The sequence below is a fragment of the Zalophus californianus genome, chromosome 14 (genome assembly GCF_009762305.2).
Source record: "Zalophus californianus isolate mZalCal1 chromosome 14, mZalCal1.pri.v2, whole genome shotgun sequence".
NCBI lineage: Eukaryota > Metazoa > Chordata > Mammalia > Carnivora > Otariidae > Zalophus > Zalophus californianus.
The window spans coordinates 798,922-822,213 of record NC_045608.1 but is presented as its reverse complement, the minus strand read 5'-3'; the positions used below and the strand labels follow the sequence as shown (position 1 = coordinate 822,213).

The following is a 23,292-nucleotide window of genomic DNA, read 5'->3' as shown; positions in this document are numbered from 1 at the left end:
AGTGGAGTGAGAAGCCTGGGTCTGCTATTTTGAAACAACAGAAGGAAAGGTCACAACCTTCCTTGGATAAAACATCTGTCCCGCGCGGACTCAAGCCTTTACTGTGGAAAAGGAACTGCAGGTGTCAGAAGGAGCTACGGTCGAGCAGCTGCGCAGACGGGCCTCGCTGAGCGTGACGGCAAAGGCGCTGAGGACCGGGGACACGCGAGCGGACACGGGAAGCCTCTGTGACAGGCCAGCAGCTTAAGTGACAAACGGGACGGCACCTGCATCACACCCCACAGGGCCAGTGTCCCTAAAATCCACCGGAAAACAAGGAACGCCATCAGAAAAAACTGGCAAAGGAAGAAACATACAGTTAACACACGTATGAAAAACGTCCATGCTCATTAGCAGCTGAAAAAACGTAAACTAAGCCAACAAAGACGTTTCCTTTGTGTCTGCCACATTTGCAAAAAAAGTAAAAACATTTATTTAATTAGATCTGTGTGCTATTTAGGCTTGGAAGACTGTCTCCCTCATGTACCACTGGTGAGAATACACACACAGAGACAGACACACAGACACGCAGACACACACATGGACACACACTCACAGAGACAGACAGACACATGGACACACAGACGGACACACAGACACACAGACACACGGACATACGGACACACGGACACAGAAACAGACACACGCAGACAGACACACAGACACATGGACACACAGATGGATACACAGACACACAGACACACAGATGGACATATGGACACAGACACACACAGAGACAGACACACAGACACATGGACACACAGACGGACACACGGACACACAGACATACAAACACACACAGACACAGACACATGCAGACAGGCACACAGACACATGGACACACACACACACACACACACACACACTCTCAGAGACGGACACACAGACACACACACAGACACACGGACAGACACACGGACAGACACACTGGGCAGCGGGGGACCGGAGGGGGATTTGGCAAGAGCTCTCGAGCGCCATGAAAACGCGCATTCCATCTGGCAGCGATCCGGTCTCCAGACGTCCATCCTGGGGAAGCGGCTGAGCCGTGAAGCAGACACAGACACAGGGCCCTGACTTCTGTGCGGCAGGAAGTAGCAGAGCCTGTGGACGGTCTGGAGCGAGCGTGTGAAGCCCAGGCACCCAGGCGGTGTGAGCCCAGCGCTGTCCCCAGCCTGCAGCCACAATGACACCGGCAAGACACAGGACAAAGGCCGTGCGCAGGGCCACAGCCCTCGGGGAACGTCTGCCTCCACGGCTCATGGCGAGGCACGCGGACACATCCTGCGGGTGCACGCGCATCCGCGGACAGCGCTCCCCCGTGTGCAAAACGTCTCTGAAAGGACGCGCATTTGGGCACCAACAGAGAATTACTGTGACTTTCATTCCATTCTGCTTTGCTTATCTCAGTGTTTTTCTAATAAAAGTCAGTTTTCTGAAGGAAAGAGAAACGGTATTCAGAAATGCCTGCGCAAACACTGCTGGGCACTTAGTGCGTGTCTGTCGTGTTTCAGACACTGGGAGCTTCCACCTCACCAAATCCCCGCCAGCCCTGGCGTGCAGTCCTACCATGTCTCCCCATGATTGTTGGAGAAACTGAGGCTCAGACAGAGACCCAGCTGGCCAGCCAGCAGAGGGGTCTTCTGAAGGGCTTTTCCACAAAGATGTTCAAGTGGAAGGAGGCGCTGCCCCGCCTGGAGGCCTGACCCCTTTCTCGGGGGACCTGGCGGGCAGGTGAGTGGACCATGCCCTGTGGGCTGCAGGGAGCGGGGATGCACCCTCACCGTGTCAGGCAGGCCCACCACTTGCAACTAGAACAAGCCCTTCCTGAAAGCAGCTAGAGCAGGACTTCACTGTCGGCTCCCCATGCTCCCCGGTGCCTGCTGCTCACAGAGGAGGGTCTAGGACCGGCCCGAGGCACACCCTGCACCCCTCTGACGTCCAGCAGCAGTGTGGGGCACGGGGTGGCATGGAGTATGGAGCAGCGTGGGCACACCTCCCCTGTGCCCTCCAGGAGTGACCGCACCACTCCTCTGCTCTGGTGAGAGAAAGGAGTGCATAGAATTCCCCTTTGGGGCGACGAGGAAAAACCTGCCACCCAGCCCCCAGATGTTGGACACCAATGCACCCCCTCAAAGGACCGGGTCTGAAGGCGCCATGACTGCCCCCAGCGCCATGAGGGTTTTCCTGTAACACCACGGAGAAGCAGTGAGGCTGAAAGTCTGTAACGCCACAGAGAAGCAAACGATGTCTGGCTTGCGTTCTGCAGATGGCTCTGCCAGCTGAGACACATGCCGCTTGGTTTTGTCTTGACCTTTATTAACCTAATGGAGGCGATGGATTCATTTCCCCCTAATGGCCCCTCGGACTCTCTCATTAGGGGAGGAACCGTTGGCATTTCCACAATCACAGAAGTGGAACATGGCCCCAGGACCACAGATTTACTCCTCTAAGGGGGCCGTGCTACGTGGCCACCTGTGCTAAGAACGGATCAGAAACAGCATGGCTGCAAGGCTTGTCTGTGTGGGAAGGCGGGAGAAAGACCACGGGACCGCTCATGGTCTCTGCCATGGGGGCCACACACCTGCCAGGCACACTCTGCCTCAGGGCCTTTGCACATGCCGCCCCTCGGCTGGGCATGCCTTTCCCTGCGGCCGCACGGCTTCACACCTGCTCCAATGTGGTGTTCCTGCCCTGACTCTCCTATCTAAAATGACAACCCCCCATCCCTTCCCTGCCCGTGGTGTTCTACAGGAGCCACAGACAGCGTGCCACACACCGGATGCATTTACCCGAGGTGAGCAGACACCCTGCTGAATCCCCAGCACCTAGGATGGCGTGGGAGACACCAGTAAGAAATTCAACAAACGGATAGCTCGCTCTCCCTGGACGTGTTCCCTGCCCCTCCCCCCCAGGCTCGGGTGTCTAGCAGGTCACAGAGAGGCCCTCTCCCTATCAGATGGTTCCTGATTCATTCTACAAATGCACGCAACACTGACTTACAGGGTTGCCCACGGCAGCCGATGAGGCGGTGCGGCCCGGGCCTTCACAGACTTAGTCCTATGCCAGCAGGGTGGGGAGGGGGAGGCGCCAGCGAGGGGCCATATGGACAGAGCTGCAGGTGGGAGGAACCCGCCGTGGGGCCGAGAGCAGGGGCTGGAAGCAGCAGGGCCGGAAGGGGTCCTGCCAGAGGCGGGCCAGCTGGGCCTGACCGCGGAAGGGGAGGCCGGGCGACTGCGCACGGAGGTGGGCGGGGCATTGGGCGGGGCTGCGGGTCCCCGGAAGGAGTTTGGGCTTCGTTCTCAGGGGCAGGGGAGCCCTGGGGCTCTCTGGGCTTCTGCACGGACTGGGTAAGGGGGACAGGGCGAGGCCGGGTGGGAGGAGGGGCCGCCAGAGACCGCCCCCAGCCATCAGCATCTCCACGGAACAGTGGCAGGTGTCTGCTCTGGGGACAGATGGAGCGCGCCTGGGCACCCTGCCCTCACCCCTCTGCGCCCGTCTCCGGCCCCCGGCGGGAGGGTTTGTGGGGAGACTTGCGGACGGGGCTGTGGCCCCAGGCGGCTGATGGGCGTGGGTGAGCTGCCCCCAGCGTCCCTGCTGCAGAGGCACCAGGGCCGGCGTGACTCCGGCCCCCGCAGCGGGCCTGCCGGCACCGCATTGCAAGTGGCCGCGTCGCTGGTCCTGCCGGCTGGCTCACCAGGGTCCGTGTTAGCCCCGACCTCTCTTTCCCGTCCCCGCCCCGCATTTTCCCTTCTCCCTCTGTATATATAATCTGCGTCACCTTGTGGGGATGTTCCTGTTTCCTGGCGAGCTACCTTGAACCCAGCAGCAACAGAAGTAGAAAGGAATACATACGAACACACACGTCTACGTGGTTTATATGCGTAAAGAATACATAACACACGTGAAGCGATGCCGTGTGAGCGGGTCCACCGCGAGCGTCTACACTGGCGTCTGCTCACGCGTCTACACCATATTCACATCTGTATCCACATCACGTCGCCTCCCTCCACAAACCGGCCCCGAGCCCCCACCGCCCGCAGCGTCGGCCCCAGAGCCCTCCCCTCGCCAGGCAGGACGCCGCGCAGCCCTGTGCCCAGACCCCACTGTGCAAAGTGGAGACAGAGGTGGGACGTTCAGGTCCCACCCATGGCCGCAGCGCCGGGGGGCTGAGCATAGCCAGGCACTGGGGTCTCCTTTTGCTGATGCCCCTCTTCAAACACCCCAGAGGGCTCCTGTCTATGCTAACGCCTACCTCCAATGCCTCGTCGGTCACCCAGCTGAGACCCGACCCCGTCCTTCCTCCACCATCTGAGCACCGAAACCATCAGTGGCTGCTGGCTGTCCATGGGGACGCCTCACCTGTGGGGCTGGGGGAGCTCTGCCACCTTCTGTCTGCCACCCCCCGTGACCTCGCGTTTACCAGGCATCAACCCCACTTCTGGACTCCACAGTGCAGGACGCCCCCTCCCTGTGGTCACTTGCCACATGTGGCCTCTGCTGGGTGCCCCCTTCCCAGCGGGGCATCCCCGTGCCACGGCCCCCCAACACACAGCGCTCCGCCTGTCCTCCAGGAGAGCCCCCCTCATGGGACTCTGCTCCTTTCCCTTTCTCTGACCTGCCAGATTCTCAGGGATGGTGCCTCCGCCCTCCTGCCAAGCTCTGCCCAGCTAGGTCGGGCTCCCAGGGGAGTCGCTGTCCATGCAGGACCTGGTTCCTGGCATCGAGGACCCCTGGTCTTGGGAGAACCACGTCACACCACTGTGGGGGGCTCGGCCTGCTCCTCCTGCTTCCTCTGGGGATGGGGTTGTCCGCCTCCCCGGCCCCCGTGCGTCCTCACGCCTGATCCCTCTGCCCTGTTTCTCCCTCCCTGTCCTGTCCCCCAAGACAGCTTCTGCCCAACCCTGCGGGCCCCCCTGAAGCCACAGCACAGCCCCTGCCTGGCCTCCTCCCACCACAGGCTGACATTCCCTGCCTGTTCCACTGGGCTGGCCTGACCCCGCTCTGTCCGCCGGGGAGGACCCTGGAGGTGCCTCTGCTCTGAGCCCAGGGGGTCGTCAGGGCCACGCGCAGACCCTCCTGCCCTCGGCCCAGCCGGGCTTGCTTTGGAAGGAGACGGGAGCAGAGAGTTTTCAGGGCTTCCCACTGCCCCTGCATGGACGCCTTACTATGGATGCATCCTCCCCAGCGCTGTCCTCTGCTGTCCTCACCGGGCTCCCACTCCCCCCCCACCCCCAGCCCAAGCGTCAGGGGATAGCAGCCCGGCTCCCCGGCCCCTGCGGAATCTGCAGCATGCGCTGACGGCTCCTAGGACCCCTGTGTGCGCACAGACCCGCAGCGGCCTCCCTGGGGGACAGAGGGGGCTCAGGCCCGGAGCACGGCACACACACAGCTCGCCCGTCACAGGAGGATCGGGAACCATTAGTGAAGGATTCGTATCTAATGATCAACACAGTCGAGAAAAGTCAGCATCCTCAAGAATCTGCCAGAATAACCTCCTGATTCCATTTTCAACACATATGACTGAAGGTTGACTCTAAATTTTCTATTTAAAATTAGACCGTGTCAGAGAATTAAATAGAATTGCCAGCAACTCTGAAATCCTTCAGAGAACCTGAGGTTTGGTAGAAACTCAATGTATCGGATGCACTAGAACCTTCTAAGCACTTGGGGGGGTGGAGTTCTGCTGTGATATCAGACATTCAAAGTGCTTAAGCAGGAGAGTAAACACATTATATTTGTAAGTGTCATTTTAAAAGGTTCAAGGGAATTTAATTAACTCAAGGCAGAAATGGAATTGATTGTTGTTTAATGGCATTTAATCTGTTCAACCCGAGTTAATCAAACATTAATCAGAGAAGAAGGGAAGGTGAATGTTCTTACTGGATTAGATTTATAACAATAATAATCGGAGCCCCTAGGTTTAACTTAAAAGCTTGAAGCAAATAGGTTTAGAAATGTGTAACTTCAACAAACTGTGTGGCAACTTTTCAAGACCAGCCTTAAATAATCTCTGTGAAGAAAGGCTCCAGAGCAAAAGCAAGCAAACTCCCCCAGAACCCCACCCCAACCAGAGTGCAGCTGGGCTGCACCACCGAGCCTACTGAGCCCCAGCCAGGCACCCCGGCTCCGCTCCTGGGCGTTTGTGGGGTGCGCGGGGCTGGTTCCCAGAGTGGGCGGCCTGGGCCAGCAGCATCCGCAGCCTCTGAGAATGTGCTGGAAACGCAGATGCCTGGGCCCTGCCCCCCCACCGAGTGTAAGTCTCTGGGGTGGAGGCCAGCGGTCTGCGTTTTAAGGAAACCCCTGCAGGACGGAGGTGCAGCCCAAGTCTAAGAACCCAGGCCTGGGCACCTGCCCCTGCCTGCTTATGGCCACCCTGCTGCCTGGAGTCACAGAGTTGCAGACCCGAGAGCGAGTGGGGTTTGCAATGGAACAGACACGCAGCACCGTGTCCCACGCGGCATCGTTTCTCGCACTGACTCCTGGTTCCCACCGGCCAGGAACCAGCAGCGCACGGGCCTGCCCGCCCCACCTCCGTTCTCCGGACAGGTCTGGTGGCCCTGTGCAACACCACTTACCCTCATGCCCAGCTCGATGTTCTCGCCGCCGTACACCTCCATGCCTGGGTCCAGCAGCCCAATGTCCCCAAAGTACTCCCGGTCCACCACGAATGAGCAGCCGATCATGGCGGGGGTCCTGGCGGGGAGCAGAGACAGTGCATGAGCGGATCACAGGTGCATAACCCCGAGCCCCGACCTGCTGTGGGTGCACAGCACAGACCAGGTGGTGGCTGGGAGAGCCCAGGACTCGGGACAGCTGCTTCTCACCTCCAGGACACAGGTGGGCTCCCCTTGGGGTTGTGCTTGTATCCTTCAGAACCTGGGGAAGCACCCAGCACAAGCCAAGTCCAAATGCTAACGGAAGAACATCAGCAGACGACAAAAACCAGCACTCAACTCAGGCGAGTTAGTGTAGGGGATTTTAAAGACCTCAGTTTACTTAGAGAGTTGTTTGGTTGTCCCGACCATCATTTCCCAAGCTTGAGTCACTTGCCTTTCTCCTTCAGCATTTTGTCCTGTCTGTAGGCCAGGACTAAGGGCTGCACTGGGCCGTGGCATAGGTTGTGCACTGCTCAACTCTATGGACCTTCACTGACATCAAACTCTTTCTGAATGACACACCTTGAAGTTGTAGAGTGTGCAACCTGTGCAGCTATAGACCACAGACTGCCATCTGTTCTATTATTTCTATAATTATCTGCACCCACACATTTAAAAACCATCAGTAAATCTTGCCTCATCTGCAGAAATTGTATCTGTGAAATCAGGCGTCTGTGTGCTAGTTATATTTTTTCTAGTATGCATTACAGATCTACCAGTGTTGTGAGTCCCTGGGAAGCAGTCTCATGGAGCACCAAGAGTAAATCGGGCACAATGAGACAGCATCACTGTGCATGGTATCATGCATTCATTCACTCATTCATTCAGTCATGAATTTAGGGAACAGTGAGCGTCTTCTAGGCGGTAAGGATAAGAAGTGAAAAGTGTGTCTCTTGCAAGAAGGGGGCACAGTCCAGATGCCATGAGGAAGCAGGACCTCTAAGCTTTGGTGAAAGATTTTGCCTCAAAACAAAGATGAAGCCCATCTGCTTGTAGGCTGAGGGGCTGGTGTCTTCCAAACCCTGAGAGGAGCCAGCAAAGGCCTCCCTGCGTCCGCAGAGGCCCCGGGGCCGCTCCAGCACCAAGGTGGGGGCCGGACCTGCTCCCTCCTCTGCCAGCTGCTGTTGCAGAGAATACATCCGTCTTCACTAAAACAACGGCAAAAACGGGTCTCCATCACAATTTAAGAGAAGCATTTCTGCTCAGTGAGTGGGAAGTCAGAAGTAAATGCCCTTCGGTCATCCAAGAATAACAGAGGCATTAAAAAACAATTATCCTTTTATTTGTGCAAAGATTCAATTTGCTCTGTCATTAGATTTTGGCCACAAATGTAACAGTAACGAAATTTTAATGCTGCCTTTGACTTTTCATGGCAAGTGTTTGACGGGTTAAGTTATAACTCACCGACGTACTGCACACACTTCTCTCATTTTCTTCACAGCAACGAAAAGTCTCAGGGTGATCTCTGGTGAATCAAAGTGCCAAATTCCCTGCCAAGTCTATTATAGCTGGTAATGATTATTTTATTATTGCTCAGAGTTCCAAAATAAACTTAAACTCACAAGGTGATGGGGACAGAATCAGCGGCCGCTGAGTTTATTTGCCTGGGAAGTTCTTGCCGTGATTAGAGAACACGGCAAGGCTCGGGCTGCTTTGGCTGAGGGGTCCTCGGGTTCCGGGGAGACGTCGCCGTGGGGCACCTTACATCCAGGCTGTTGTGTGACATGTGCGGCCCACGGCCAGGGGCCCCCCCGAGACTCCTGCCTTGTAAGAGACATGCAGACCCTCACAGACTCACGGACGCACAGATACACGCTCCTGAGCCATGTAACTCTGGAGCCCCACACAGAGGGCAGCTGATAAAATGAAAACCCCAAATGCGCCCTTTGGCCTTCAGGAGTCCGACAAAGGTCAAAGGTGAGCCAGCCTGCTCTCGCATCGTGATGAACAGGTGCTCAGGGGCGCAGCCAGGCACACACTCGGGGACGGCCCCCGGAGGAACGTGCGGCGTGCTAGCACACAGGGTGCGAGGGGCCATTCTGCGCGTATTCCACGTGAGTGTGTGACGAAACGGTGTGGACAGGACCGGCCCACTTGTAAGGCTCTGAAGCGACCGCCAGGCAGCCAGAAGTACCCCCTGTGCTCAGAGAGGTGACAAGGGTGGCGAGGGCCTGTGGGCTCTGAGCCACGGGCCCGGTGGCCTTCCCTGTGCTCGGCTCCTCCACCTGCACCCCGAGGGCAAGACGCGGCCTCCCCCGCTCCCGCGGACTGCCGTGCAGGTGGACACAGCGAGTGTCTGCAGCCCGGGAGCCTTGGCCAGGACTGCGCTCCCGACCCTGCTGCGGGCGTTTGCCCCGGGGGCTAAGCTGGTGCATCCATAGGAAGCTGCAGCACAGAGGACGTCAGCTTGGAGGCCATCGCGCGGAGGCCGGAGTGATTTCAGGGGACGTCGGGACCCAGCCACTGAGCCTGTGGCCGTGGGAACCACCTAGCACCGCGGGAAGCACCTCTCAGAAGACAAGCGAGAAAGTCAGAGTAAACGGTCACTGTTCCTCCACGGGGACCAGAGAAGCATCCTGCGTGCGTGCCTAGAAGTGCATCTGCGTCTGCACACGTACGCGTGTGGGTGCGCATCTGTGTTCATGTGTGCAGGTGTGTGCCGGTGGGAGTGGATCTCTGTGCTGGTCAGCGGGTGCACATGTGCGGCTGTGTGTGTGTGTGTGAGATTCGGGCCCTCCCCCCACGCACTCCTGACTGTGGGGGGGCAGGGTGCTGGGAGGACCCCCCAGCCAGACCCGAAGGTCTCCCTTCCTGGAGGCTTGTCCTGGGGCCCCGTGCCCGCTGGAAGCCAGCTCACACCCACAGGGCCCTCGCCATCCCCTGGACACATGTGTGAGACTGTGCCGGTCCTGGGGACGGGAGCGCCAGCCCTGCCCGCGGGCTCATGGCCATGGGACGTGCAGCAGGGAGCCCGACACGCAGCTCCTGGGTGCACAAGGCGGCCACCGGGCTGACACACCTCCTCCCGGAAGTCCCAGCCCCATCATTCCCGTCCACTCTTCCCTCCTGCTTGAGCTTCAAGTATAATGAACAGCAAGAAAATTTCCTCAAGTAAATCCTCAAACACCATTCCCTCCCGGCCCGGCTGCCGATGTGCAGGCGAGTCCGTGGGGAGGGCAGCAGCTCTTCCCCCCAGCGATGTGGGTGGGGCAGGGAGAGCTTTAGGAGCGCTTTCCAGGAGAGAGCCCCCCCCCCCCCGCCCTGCCCCGCTGGGCTGGAAGCCATCTGTCCAGGCGGGGTGGGTCATACGACCTCCAAGAGCGCCTTCTGCCGGGAGCCGGGCGCAGCAAGGTCTGCCCTGCGGGCGGCGGTGGGAAGCCCTGTCCAGGTGGGGGGCCTGAGGGCGTCCTCCCAGTGAGGGCAAGGAGGAGGCGCAACGGCTTCAAGGGCCGAGGGCTCAGGACTCAGTGCGTGACTCCAGCCCCTCGAGAACCAGGGGAACAGCCCCAGGGACCCACGAGCCCCACCACCATGGCCCTGAGCAAAGCCCCCGTCCCCCACATCTGCCTGGAGGCCCCTGTGACACGGGGCCTCCAGGAGTTAGTGCCAGCTCAAAGCCAGCGTGCAGTACCCCGAAAACCAGTCATGTCTCCTACCTGCACCCTTGCTGGCCCAGCCCAACGGTCCTGAGTCTCACCCATGTTGTTACATGGACGACAGTTTGTCCCTTCGGCTCCGCAAAGTGCACTGGAAGCCGGGCAGATAGATGCCCCTCGGCCTCCCTGTTCGCACCTGACGGTCGTCTGGGGCGTTTCCATGACTTAGAACTGTGTGGCCGCTGGGAGCCTCCATGTGAGTCTCTGCACGGACCCAGGCTTCCATGGCTTCCCGGCCCACGGCTGTGGGGACAGCACGCCCAGCGGGACGTGGTTGCCCCATTAGGAGAAACCGCCAAACGGTCTCCCAAAGCGGTTTGGCCAGTTCTGCCTCCGGGCTCGTGTGGGAGCTCTGACTGCCCGCGTTCTCCGCAGCGCCCACCCTCGGCCCTCCCAACGGGCCCGGGCGCCTGCTGGTGGTCGCGTGTGCGTTTCCCTCCTGGCAGAGGCCGGGTCTCCATGACGTGCCAGCCCTACCCATCTCCTTCGGTGTCGACTCTGTTTAAAGGCTTCACCTGTGTTTTCTTTGGAGTTTTGGCATCAGGGTTTTCAAAAGCTCTCAGGTGGTGCTAGTGACAAGCAAAGTTTGAGACAAGACACAGTCGGGCCAGAAAATCCTGCTTCCTGTGCAGCTCTGGGCATCCAGAGGTTGCCAAAAATTTCAGGTGCTTCCCCTTGGGGTCTCTGACTCTTAAAACGGGAACCAGTAGGCCCTTGTTTTGCTTTTGCTCCTAATCGAGTGCATCCTGAATGAAGGATTGGGGTTACCTTTCAAGCTGCTACTCCGAGTGAGCCGGGGACCTGCTGGTCTGCTCTGGACATGGGTGGCTCTGCGCCCCGTTTTGACGGCAAAGGCCCCAGAGCCCCAGCTCGTGCTCCCTGCAGCTCTCGGGAGTATCGGGGCCTGTCTCTGAAGACGTGGCCGCCGGGACAGTGCCAGCCCGAGGGGGTTGCTGCCCCGGCTTCTGGGGACTCCCGGTCTTGTTGCTCAGAGCAGCCCTCTGTGCTGACAGTGGTTCTCCTCAAAATCAGCGGGGTGCAGGGCTCGGGCCGAGCCATTGCTCCCCAGCGTCTGCTGCCTTCCGGCTGGATGTCCCCACTGCTCTTTGCCCGCAGGGCTGGTGCTTGGAAGCCGCCGCAAGGCCCTCTGGGGGGAGAGAGCCTTCAAAGGCACAGTGACACACAACCCCTGTGGCTCCCGGGCACAGTGAGCCATTGCAGCGGGATTTGGCAGGGACACGCCAGTTTGAACAGAGTGGGGGGCAGGCGGCTCCCGGCCCCTGAAATCTCAAGCCCCTGTGGGGGGGCCCCCGGGGTCAGCCAGTCCCACAGGCCCCGTGACTGCACCCCCAGGACCTGGTTAGGAAGCGGATTCCCAGGGCTCCGCAGACGGGGCGGGGCTGCAGACTGGAGCTGATGCTGGACAGGGATCGGCAAGTGGCAGAGGATCTGGGGGCGACAGGGAGCGGTGGTGACTGCCGCCGCTGGAGGCCCACGCCTGTTTAGACGCGGCCCCTTCTCAGCTCGGGCCGATGGCCGCCTTGTCAGAGTGTGGGCCTTCCCACCTCCCAAAAGGTGCGGGATCTGTGTATTTTTAACATGTAAAAATCTGTTTTCATGTTTAGGAACCGATTTAAATAAATACGTGCGTTTGAGGACAGCTGTGGGGTCTTTGTGGGGCTCTCGGTCCCACTGCCCACGCCTGCGGCTCCCGCGGGCGGCCACTCCAGTCTGTGTCTCGCGGCCTGTCTGGCTCTGTCACGCTCCCGCTCTTCTCTCTCTGGTTTCCCGTCCTCCGTCCGTGTTTGCTTCTCTTTCGCTGGCTCCTCCTTGCTGCGCGTGCACCCCCTGCCGTCCCCACTGCTGCCCGCCCCCCCCCGACTGGTCTTTGGTCCCGCCACACGCCGGCCCCGGCCCCGGCCCCGGCCCCAAGCCCCGCCCCCCACCGGGCGCGCCCCGCCCCCCACCGGGCCCCTGCGGCGGCCCCGTGCGCGCCCCGCCCCGCCGGCTGCTCACCGGATGGGCGCGGCCTCGTCCCCGCGGTCCAGCCAGTCCTGGGGCGGGATGATGTACATGCACCAGAGGCCCCAGTTGTAGCCGTGGGCCGCACTGGCGTACTGCTGCACCTCAAACGTGTCGTACTTGATGTTGTCGATGGCCGGCAGCACGATGCGCCGGCGGTCCTCCTGGATCCGCGAGAGCGCGGGCTCAGCCCTGTGGGGAGGCACACGCCTGTGACGAAGGGCATGGGCGCGGGGACCACCAGCCTGAGCCCCCAGGAGGGGCCCACCGCCCACAGGCAGGGTGAGGTCGGGAGGCCAGCCTGCCGCGGGCAAGGGCATTGGCCCCGGGAGCCCAGGGCGTGTCTGGCCGCAGACCTGCGCCGCCTGGGGCCTCGCCCTCCCCCTCCGGCTCCGGATCCCACTCCCTGCCCCTCCTTCCCTGCTCCTGTGGAAGGTACACTCCCTTACAGGCACTCATTTGAGGACTGGTTATGTGCCACGCCCTGGTCTAACAAACTGGAATACTTCCGTAAACTTAAAAAGAAAATCCATGCCTCAGAGAGCTTATGGTCTGTTGGAAGGACGAGAGAGGCTACTGGGTACTGTTGTGCAGTGTGCAACCTACACAGCAGTATGCAGTGGCCCTGGGGGGGGGGGGGGGCAGCCATTAACATATAAGGGAAGGTATGTTGGAAGGTGAGAGGCATCCTGCGGGAAAGAGACCAAGGTAAGGCTGACTTGGGGTTGCAGTTTTAAACAGGGCATCAGTGTAGGTTGCCCTGGGCAACGAGCAGGAGGAGGTGGGGGGCCGGTGGGTGTCAGGGGGATGGGGAGGGTGCGGCCAGCGCTGAGGCCCTGGGATGTGAGCGTGGAGTGAGGTGGGGGCAGCGGACACGGTGAAGCCAGTGAGCGGAGGGACCCGAGGACGCAGGCTCTCGGGTGACCTCTCTGGACATCAGCGTTTTTTGCAGACTGTGCGGCTTCGCCCTTGGACGTGCCCCATTCCCTGCAAGGACGAGACACCACCAGAAGCCTGGCCTCTGAGCTGGAGTTCAGCTGTGGCCATGGGCCGCCCGCTGCCCCGGGGGGACCAGGAGCCTCAGGGGTCAGGAGCCGCGGGGGGGGGGGGAGTCGTGGGGGGGGGGGCAGAGGGCCGGGGCTTGGGCGGGTCCTCTGGCCCCACCCGGCGACACCTGCCGCACGGCCCGTCTGCTTCCCCATCCCGCTGAATGACAGCCTGGTATTTATTTGCCTTTCAGCTTCGTGAGGAGCAGGATTAATTAATTACTGTTCGCAAAGTGCCCAGAGATGGAGAGCCCTCTGTAAATGCCACATCTGCTAATGAGGCAGCATCCCTGTGGGGGCCACTCTGGGAGGGGAGGGCTATTTGCAGACGGATCACTGTGTTTTCGGTTGTGAAAATGAAAGTTACACTCGTTTAAAATTGCCTTTGGAGTGACAGACTCGCAGCTCTCCCAGACGGCTTCCAAATGCCCGAGGGAGGAACCGCTACCAAGTGTGGTTGTGCAGTGCGCAGCCCACACAGCCCGGTGGAGTGACCCTGGTGGGGGCAGGCGGTGAGCCGTAATGAAGGATACAAGGTGATACACATTGTGGGAGAAGAAGGGCTGTCTCAGGAGGGTGGCAGAGCGGACAAACACGGGCCAGGAGGGGAAGTCGAGCAGAAGAAACTCGCATCTCCGCCAAGCGTGCGGGGACAGAACCAACCCTCGTGAGAAGCGCGTGGTGCTGGGGCGGCTGAGACCCTTCAGGAGAGGGGAAGGAGAAGGCTCCACTAGGAGACGCTGAGCCCCTGCTGGAGCCAGTGGTAGCTGGGGGGAAACCACGACCTCGGAGACCCCGGGGCGCCAGACCCTCGCGGACCAGCTGGGGATGCAGGAACCATGCACAGGGACCGCGCAGACTCAGGAACGCTCCAGGCCACCAGTCCTCAGTTGGAGCCGCCACTCACGACCCCTCGTTTCCCATGGCTGGTATCCCAGGGAATGTCTTACGTTAGGCTTCGCAGCGTTTAAAAATATGCGTTGGGAGATTTGATACAAAAATCGTGAGTTTTAGTTTCTACTGAAATGGGGCAAGCCGCCACCGTGGGCCGACTTCTCTCTGCGGCTCCGCGGGCGGGCGCTGCGGGCTGCCCCTGCAGACCCGCCCACTGCAGGTTTGACCTGGATTATGTGGCTGGCCCTAAGGCCAACGATGAAGGACCCCCCCCCCCCCAGAAACAGAAGAGGAGAGTCACGGACACTCCGCGGAGAAGCCGGGGGAGGACAGAGGCTGCAGGGCTCCGGCCAAAGCCCAGGGATGCCGTGGACCCCGGAGGCTGGAGGAGACAAGGAAGGACCTCCCCGGGGGCCTCTCGGGGGTGTGGCCCAGCTGACACCGGTGTCCCCTCAGTGGACTTCGGGCCCCAGAAACGAGAGAGTAGTTTCTGTTGTTTAGAGCAGCCGGGTTGGGTGGTCAGAGCCCCGGGACGCTGATACACGGGGTCAACCCTCCCTCTGCCCACAGGCTGCTCCCAGGCACATGCATGTGTCCAAAGTGTCCCCGCAGCTCCCAGGCCACCGCAAACCAGGCTGTCCCCTGGGGGCCCGGTCTGCCATCCCGAGTACTGATCCAACCCCGAGGGCCTGGAGCCAGGCGCCAGTCTCTCACGCAGTCCTGGCAACAGCCCGCACCCCGTGCACACTTCCAGCATCCCACCTGAAGACGAGGAGACGGGCGCAGCTCGCCTTCCCCTGACCGCACCATGCTGGCAAGTGGGATGTCCCCCGCTGTGACCCGCTCCCTTACCTACAGCGTTCCCGCAGGATCGCTGCCCTGCCACGATATATCCCTTGCTCATCTGCACAGGGCACCCCCCATGTGCAGCCATCAGAGAAGTGAAGGGAAGAGCTGGCGCTTTCCAGAAAATTCAGAAGCACGTCCTGCTATTCGGTCAAAGCGTCCTTGGACACGGGCTCTGAGGATATCAGCGCACCCTCTGCGTCTGGATGGCGGGGTCTGGACAGAGGCGCCAGGACCAGCCCTGGGTCCGACACTCCCCGGGGACCCGGCCTCCCCCTCGATGGGATAACGTGCTGGGCAACTGACACCATTCTTAAGGCTGGTTCAGAGCTGGAGGAGGCTTCCAGGTGGCCCAGGCTCTATCCTTGGCATGCGCCAGGACCCCGGGGCCCCACGCGGCAGACCCTAGGCCACGCAGACCTGCGCTTCCTGCAGCCCACAGGGGCTGCTGGGGCTGCTGGCCCAAGGCCACACGGAGCATCGGCCTGCAGGGCAAGCACGAGCTTAGGGCTGGAGCCCCAGCCTTCCTGCTGGGGTGCTGGGTGCGGGGTCACAATGCTAGGTCATCCTGCACACCTGCTCCTGAGTCACCGTGTATCCCCGCCACTCCCAGGCCACGTCCCCCTGCAGGCATCTCATTACAGGCTCACTTCGCCCCTGCGTGGTGGACGAGAGGGCACCCCAGGACAAGAAACTGCTTCCAACTGGTGCTGGGGGCTTGGGCTGCAAGCAGCGGACCGGGACCCCGTGGCGGCACGTGCCCCACAGCTGTGTGTGCGCCATGGTTGGAGGCCACGCACACACGCTCGCTCTGTGCTGTGACCTGCTGGACACATAACACCCTGCAGTCTGCGCCTCCCGAGCGGCTTCCAGCCCAGGAGCGGGGCGTGAGAAGCCCCAGGCTGGACTCAGATGCCCCGGGCCCCAGGCTCATCTTCTGCTGGCTCCTGCAGGGAGTCCTGGAAGCCAGCCCCACCCCCAGCTCTGCCCCCCGCGCCCCACTCTCACCAGCCCATGCCGAACTCCACGTGGGCGTCGAAGAAGCCGACCACGGGGGCCGTGGCCACTTTCCAGCCCTGCAGCCGTGCCCGGATCAAGCCTTCCCTCCGGTTGTTGCGGACGATCTTCACCAGGCCCGGGTACCGCCTGTTGACGTACTGGTCCAGGCTGGCTTTGAGCTCCACTGCAGGGGACACAGAGACGCCTCAGCATGTCTGCTCCCCAGCAGGGCCCTGAGGTCGCCCCAGGTCGGTGTGGGCCCCGGGCCCATACTCCACAGCTGTTGAAGGGCACCTGCAGCCGGACGTGCTTCAAGGGGTGGGGAGACCATGGGGCGACAAGACCCTGCCCTGTGAGGCTGGCCCTCCAGTCCAGGGGACGACAGACAAAAACCAGCCAAACGGGACTGAGCGGACAGAGACACGTGTCACGAAAACAGAAGACCCCGGGACCGAGGGCCTCCTCTGTGAAGAAGGAAGTCCACACATGGATGCACGGCGAGCACACGTGGTCGGTCCACGCCGTGGGGTATTCAGCCGTCCACCCACTACAACTGAGGACAGATGCGGTGTGATCCCACTTCTCTGAGGCCTCGACAGATGCCACCTTCATAGAGACAGCAGGCGGGGTGAGGGCGCCAGGGGCTGGGGAGCGTCTAGTGGGGGCAGACCTCCAGGTTGGGGGTGTGCAAAGTTCTGGAGACAGACAGTGGGGACGACTGCACAACAGTGTGTGTGCTTCATGCCCCTGAACCGAGCACTCATGTTTTAAATGGCTAATTTTATGTTATGAGAAATTTCAGCTCCATAAATCACTAAAAACTCAGTGAAGGCACAGGTGAAAAACCAGGAGGGACTTGAGAACGCTCCACAGACCGAATGTGCACCCAAACAGGCGCATCTACAGCAGATCAGGGCTGGTGGAGAAGAGGCAGTGGGGTCTCTCCAGGTGGCTGGGCGGGGTGTCCCCCTGCAACCTGCCTACGGAAGCCACCTGTCCCCGGGACCCAGGGACGGCCACCGGTCCTTCCCGGGAACAGCCTCCAGCCCCATCCTGCCCTTTCCAGAGAAGGTGGCCACCCAACCCTCGTTCCTTTCATGGGGTCAGCTCGGGCCCTGCAGTGCAGACATCCAGACCGACCCTGGGTTGGACATGGCACATCCCGCCCTTGAAGGGCTCCAGAGGTGTCCCCCAAATTTCCTCCATTTCCCTCCCTCTTGAGGTGCAGAGGAGAGGCCAGGATGATGAGCCCACAGGACCTCAGTCTGGGGCCCCACCCACGGTGGGTTCAGGCTCCTGGCTCGGCTGGTGCCCAGGCACCTCTGGACCCCTGGCAGGGGCTTTGAGCCCTCTGCGCCTGGTGGGTGTGGGATGTGCCCAGGGTCCCCACTGTGAGTGCCGGCCCGGCTCCCCCCACAGCAGACCCTCACTGGAGCCCCCACCCCTGTCACTGGCAAGAAGAGGTATGATCTGCAGATAGGGGAACTCAGTCTGCCCGGGCTTTTCTGGGTGACATCTGTAGGAGATGAATTGAGCCCCCAAATTCAATTCCACCCACAGCCTCAGAATGGGACCTTATTTCAAAATAGGGTCTTTGTGGATGTAACCAGTTAAGGATCTTGAGATGAAATCCTCCTGGATTTAGGGTGGGCCTCGTCCAACAACAGGTGTCCGTATAAGAGGAGACATACAGGGGGGAGGCCATGTGAAGACGAGGAAGAGGGGGAGGGAGGCAACCCCAGCTGGAGCACAAAGGACAGCAACAGTCCCCAGAGCCGCGAGAGGCAGGGAGGGCTGTGGCCTGGAACCCCCGGGGTGTGCGGTCCAGCCCACCGACTCCAAGCCTCCAGCCCCCAGCTCCAGCACGCTTGCACTGTCGGGGTGCCCCACTGCCCCACTTACCACTGTCGCTGTTGTCGTCCACCAGGATGACCTCCTTGAGGAGCCGTGAGGGCGTGCGGTTGACCACACTGTGCACGGAGCGCAGGATGACGGAGAGGGCCTCATTGACAAAGATGAAGACCACGGAGATCTGGGGCAGGTCGGCGTCATGGGTCACCTGTCGGCACCTGCAGGAGACATGGTTCGCCGTCAGTGGTCAGTGTGGGGCGTGCCCGCTCAACTGGTTCTAAATCTTGCAACCAGCAGAAGAGCAACAACAAGGCCTTGGGGCGAACGCCCAGATTCAGAGATTGCATCCATCAGAAGCCACGGCCTCACGTGCTCCGAGCCTCAGCCCGCTGCATCCTTGCTGAAAGTCAGGGAATGGCGGTCATGTCAGGCTGTGGCCTGGTGGTGGGTGGGGCCCAGCCCTGAGCCCAGCCCTGAGCCCAGCGCCGTCAACACCTGGTTCCATCTGCAGTCGACGTGCAGTGGGGGGCTGTGGGGCAGCATCTACAGTGAGCCCTGTACCCCAGGTGTTGCCCCCAAAGTGAAACCCGGGTAGTGGGTGATGGGCTGCAGAAAGGCCTGGACAACGTCAGCTGAAGGCTGTTGCTGGGGATCCGAAGTCTGCAGGGACGGCCTCATCATCAGGGCTGAAGGTAACAGCCTCAGCCAAACCTAAGGACTGAGGGGCGCAAGGGGGGTTGTGCGGTTCTCCCAGGGGTCTCGCTGCAGAGGATGGGCACAGGGGCTGCGCATGGGGGCTGGGTGAGGGGCGAGGGATGTCCGGTTCTTCAGTGTAATTAGATGATGCACGTTGGCTAAGGTGCCTGCAGAAGGCAACGGGCTGTTGGTGTAATAATGTGATTGAATAAATTCACCAGGGGGCAAAGGGAGATAAACAGGAACTTAGCAAATGGTCAAAAATAAGGTGACATAAAAAAGAGGAAAGAAGAGTAAAGGAAATACAAAGATACACGAGGAGGAATCCACGAACGTTTGCTGTCACAATAAACGTAAACACACCAAATCTCTTCTTAAGATGGCAGAGGCCACTGGACTTGGCTAGACACACATGCTCTCACACCCACACGCTCACACCCACGCACTCTCACACACATGTTCACGCTCACACTCACACCCATGCTCTCACACCCACGCACTCACACACGTTCACCCTCACCCTCACACACAAGCTCACACTCATTCACACTCTCACACACGCTCACACTCATGGTCTCACACCCACACACTCTCACACACATGCACACTCACACATGCTCACACTCATGCTCTCACACTCACACATGTTCACGCTCACACGCTCACACTCTCACAATGCTCACGCTCATGCCCTCACACCCACGCACACACCCACGCTCACACCCGCGCACTCTCGCACACGTGTTCACACTCAGTTGCACGCTCACACTCTCACACATGCTCACACCCATGCTTTCACACCCACGCGCACACACGTGTTCGCACTCACACACATGCTCACACTCGTGGTCTCACACTCACACACCCACACGCTCACACCCACGCACTCTCACACACATGCACACTCGCTCACACTCATGCTCTCATACCCACACACTCACACGCTCACACACACGCACTCTCACACAGCCCTGCTCCAAAGGGCCAACTTCCCTCCCATGGAGTGAGTGCAGACGGGCTTTGAACCCGAGCCATCCGCCACGCCCAGGGCCAGGTGCTGCCCTAGAACAGGCAGGGCAGTGCCAGTGAGCCCCCCCATCCCACAGTGTGTTAGGGGCTGCGTGCTATTGTCTCTGGCCTCACGGTGGCGCCCAGGCAAGAACAGTGGACACGGCAGCATGATTTCAGAGGAAGGGATGGAGGCAGGGACAACACAGGGCCATGGGTGGGGACCCTGGGGCCATCTCTAGACCAGGCAGCCAGGGAGGAGCCGTGAGCAACCTGGCAGTGAGTTTAGCCCTGCCCTGCTCAGCTCGGCTGCAGAGCAAACACCACAGACGCGATGGTCTAAGCCACCCAAGTGCGCTCCTCAGTCTGGAGGTGGGGAGTCCAGATGCAGGGGCAGCAGGGCCGGCTCCCCCCAAGGCCTCCCCTTGGTGTGCAGACACTGTCTTCCCACCTTCCCAGCGTGTCCTCGGTGGTCGTGCCCTGTGCATGTCTGCACCCTGCTCTGCTCTCTGCGGGGACTCCGTCATAGGAGCCAGGCCCACCCGAGGGACCCCACTCCACCTGTCACCTCTGTAAGGCCACACAGTCACATCCTGAGGTGTGGGGGTCAGGGCTCCCCTGTATGAACCTGGGGGGCGCAGCTCAGCCTGTAACAGACCCAAAGAACAGAGGAACGAGCCATGTGGAGGACGAGGGGACAAAAAGAGCCAGCAGGTGGGGTGCACTGGGCGTGATGAGAAAGGCTGTGCGGGCGAGGCAGGCTGTGGGGGGCAGCGTGCCCCTGCCTCAGTGGACACTCAGCCCCTTTCCACCCTCCACAATGCAGATACACGCGCGGCTGGCCTCCGCCCTACAGCTCTGGCCATGAGTCCCCGGGATTTATTATGGTGTGGAGGAGGCAGCAGCTGGACACGGGAGGCCCGTGCGAGGGGCCTGTTCTCATGACCTTCCACGTGATGTAGACGTTCCTGCCAGGAACCTGCGCTTCACCCTAGGGGTCATGGCAGCCACTCACCTTAGAGACATGCCGCCTTCACCGGATGGAAAATGCTCTTTGTGCAAGCTCAGGCCCCTGCTGGTTCCTGACACAGAGCCCCCAAGCTGCTGGCCACTCTGGGGAGAGCACAAGGCTCCCGGGAAAGCAGGGCAATAGAATTGTCCAGATACACTCTCCATTCTTTGCTCCGCAGGTCCATCAGGCAGGAACAATGTGAGTGGTGCAGGGGACTCACTGGCCGGCCTTGGTGAGAAGTCCAGGGGTGTGTGCCTTCGGGCCTGCTGGGCCGGGGGTTCGCCATGTCGGCAGGACCCAGGGCCTCTTCTGGCTCCACGCCTTCCTCGGGGTAGGCGATGCTCTGGGGAGGGCAGTCCAGTTCCCAGCACAGGTGGGAAAGCACCGTGCGTCTCTTTGGCTCTGATTGGACGGCGCGCCCTGACGTGGACCAATCACGGTGGCCCGAGGAGACGGGGCGCTCTGATTGGCTTACCCGTGGATTATGTCACTTCTTGAGTCTGGGAGTCGGGAGGGGGCTTCACGAGGACCTCGGCCGAGGACAGGCAGCTGGTTGCAGGGAAGGCGGGGGACCCTGACAGCCCGGCCCCGCAGTGGGGACTCTGTCCCCCGCCTTTCCTTCTGTTCTCCTGCAGATAAGAGTGTCTGCTGGGCTAATGGTATGTTCGAGGGTCTCCACGTTGGAGCGGCTTCCCTTGGCTGCGGGTTGAAAGGTGTCGCCCTCCCCCACAAGAGAGCCCGCGAAGGTGACCTTGGGAAACAGGGACTTTGCGGGTGTACCTATGTCCCGGATCTCAAGGTGAAAAACATGCTGGCCTTCGGGGCGGCCCCAAATCCAGCGACAGCTGCCCGTGAGGACAAAGGGCAGAGGGAGGTCAGAGTCAGGGCCGGGTCTGCCGTGGACCTGCGCGAGGCTGGAACCACCCCATCCGAGGGCGGCTCGCCTGCTCACGACTAGGGGTCTTCCGGCACCTGTCCCATCAGACAGATCCGAGAACGGCCGGCGCCGAGGAAATGCCGCGTCCAGGGGTGTTTTGGGGCTGAGAGTCCATCCCATTCATCTCTGATGGGGACAACCAGGAACAAGGTGCACTGGGGGGTCGTGGGGGCTGTGCCCCAGTGAGTGTGAAGAGCAGGGGCAGAGGGCCCAGGTCAGATGTGGTCTCTGCTCAAACCCCGGGGGCGGGGACCAAGGAGTGAGCAGGGTGCCATCACAGAGACCTGCGCTGCCTGATGCCCCAGGAGCCACAGAAGGAAACCGTCCGCATGCCGTCCATATGGAACTCACGGGAGAGGCAGGACCCAAACGGGGAGTCCAGAGGGAGCCCGCGTTGGGGGCACCACTCCCTGCACCCAGACAACACGCCCCCGAGTTTCTAACTGACAAAGCAGGCTGGTCTTCCCAGCTCAGCTCTCCACAGCCTGGACACACGTCTTGCTGGGTTAGGTCAGGTCCCTGAATAATTTAAGCCCAATCTATTTCATGAATTTGGTTCTGAGAGCCTGGATTCCGTGCTTGACCCTCTGTGCTGTGGCACTCACCAGATAATCTCTCCATCTTTCCAGCTCTGCTGCAGAAACCACGGTCTAGAAGGGATTCTTCACACAAAGTGATGTTGCTTCTTGAGATTCTTCTCACTTAGTTCTTCCAGCAAGTATAAGTCCCACTTGGGGACTAGAAAATCGACAGGGTCACATCTATTATGGGATCTGGTGCTGTCCAGACGCTTTGTAAAAATAGTGCATCCACTGTGGTCACCACGATTGTAAAACACGGGATAGATTTCTACAGAGCTTGGCAAACACGGACATGTTTAACTCTGGATGTGACAGAGAGCAAGCTGGCTTCAACTCCGTGCCGGGCTGTCCCCTCCCTGAGCCCAGTAACACCCAAATGTGTCTGAGCGCGGCTGGGGGGGGAGGCCTGGGGGGAGCACAGCAGGGAGACAGCCTGGGGGGCTGGGGCATGGCTGTGGAGACAGCCCGGGGGGCACAGCTGTGGGGACACACTGGGGGACAGCCTAGGGGAGCACAGCTGTGGGGACAGCTGGGGGGGACACAAAGCGGATGCTGGTTTCTGTGTCTGGGCACTTTTGGAGATGTGGTTTGGGGTGGCTGGAGGCTGGGGTGTTAGTGGCCAGGCCCTTCTGCCTCGTCGCTGTGCCACGCGTGGGGTTGTCCCCAAGCCTGCCTGCGCCGGCAGCCCCAGTTCCATCGCAGGGAGCAGGGAAGGAGGGAGGTCATGCCCTCCCCACCAGGCACACATTCCCCAGGTCCACATATGTCCCACTGACCATGGCTCGGTCCCCTGCGAGGGATGCAGGACATGCAGCCTTAATACAGGCTTGAGCCCCGCTGGATTTGGGGTTCACTTAGGGAGGGAGAAAGGGAGAAAAGATGGGAGGGTCTGGGGGCGGAAGGGATGGCGCCGCTGCCCAGGACCGCGTCCCCCGTGGGGACAGTGGGCTCCACGCAGGTGGAGGGTGAGCCTCTCCCCCACACAGCATGGGAAGACCAGGATGGCTCGGGGCCTCCTGCACATCTTCATGCTGGGTGGCCGGGCATGC

At 60.6% G+C, this 23,292-nt stretch overlaps 1 protein-coding gene across 1 annotated transcript in view; it reads right to left on the bottom strand.

Moving 5' to 3' along the window:
- GALNT9 (polypeptide N-acetylgalactosaminyltransferase 9) overlaps positions 1-23,292 on the bottom strand; it is a 74,392-nt gene that overhangs the window by 16,820 nt on the left and 34,280 nt on the right. The window contains exons 3-6 of the mRNA XM_035724027.1: positions 18,061-18,227; positions 16,168-16,342; positions 12,368-12,565; positions 6,615-6,732 (exon numbers count right to left, since the gene is read on the bottom strand). Of these exons, the coding sequence (XP_035579920.1) occupies positions 6,615-6,732; positions 12,368-12,565; positions 16,168-16,342; positions 18,061-18,227 (658 nt within the window). The remainder of the gene's footprint in view (positions 1-6,614; positions 6,733-12,367; positions 12,566-16,167; positions 16,343-18,060; positions 18,228-23,292) is intronic.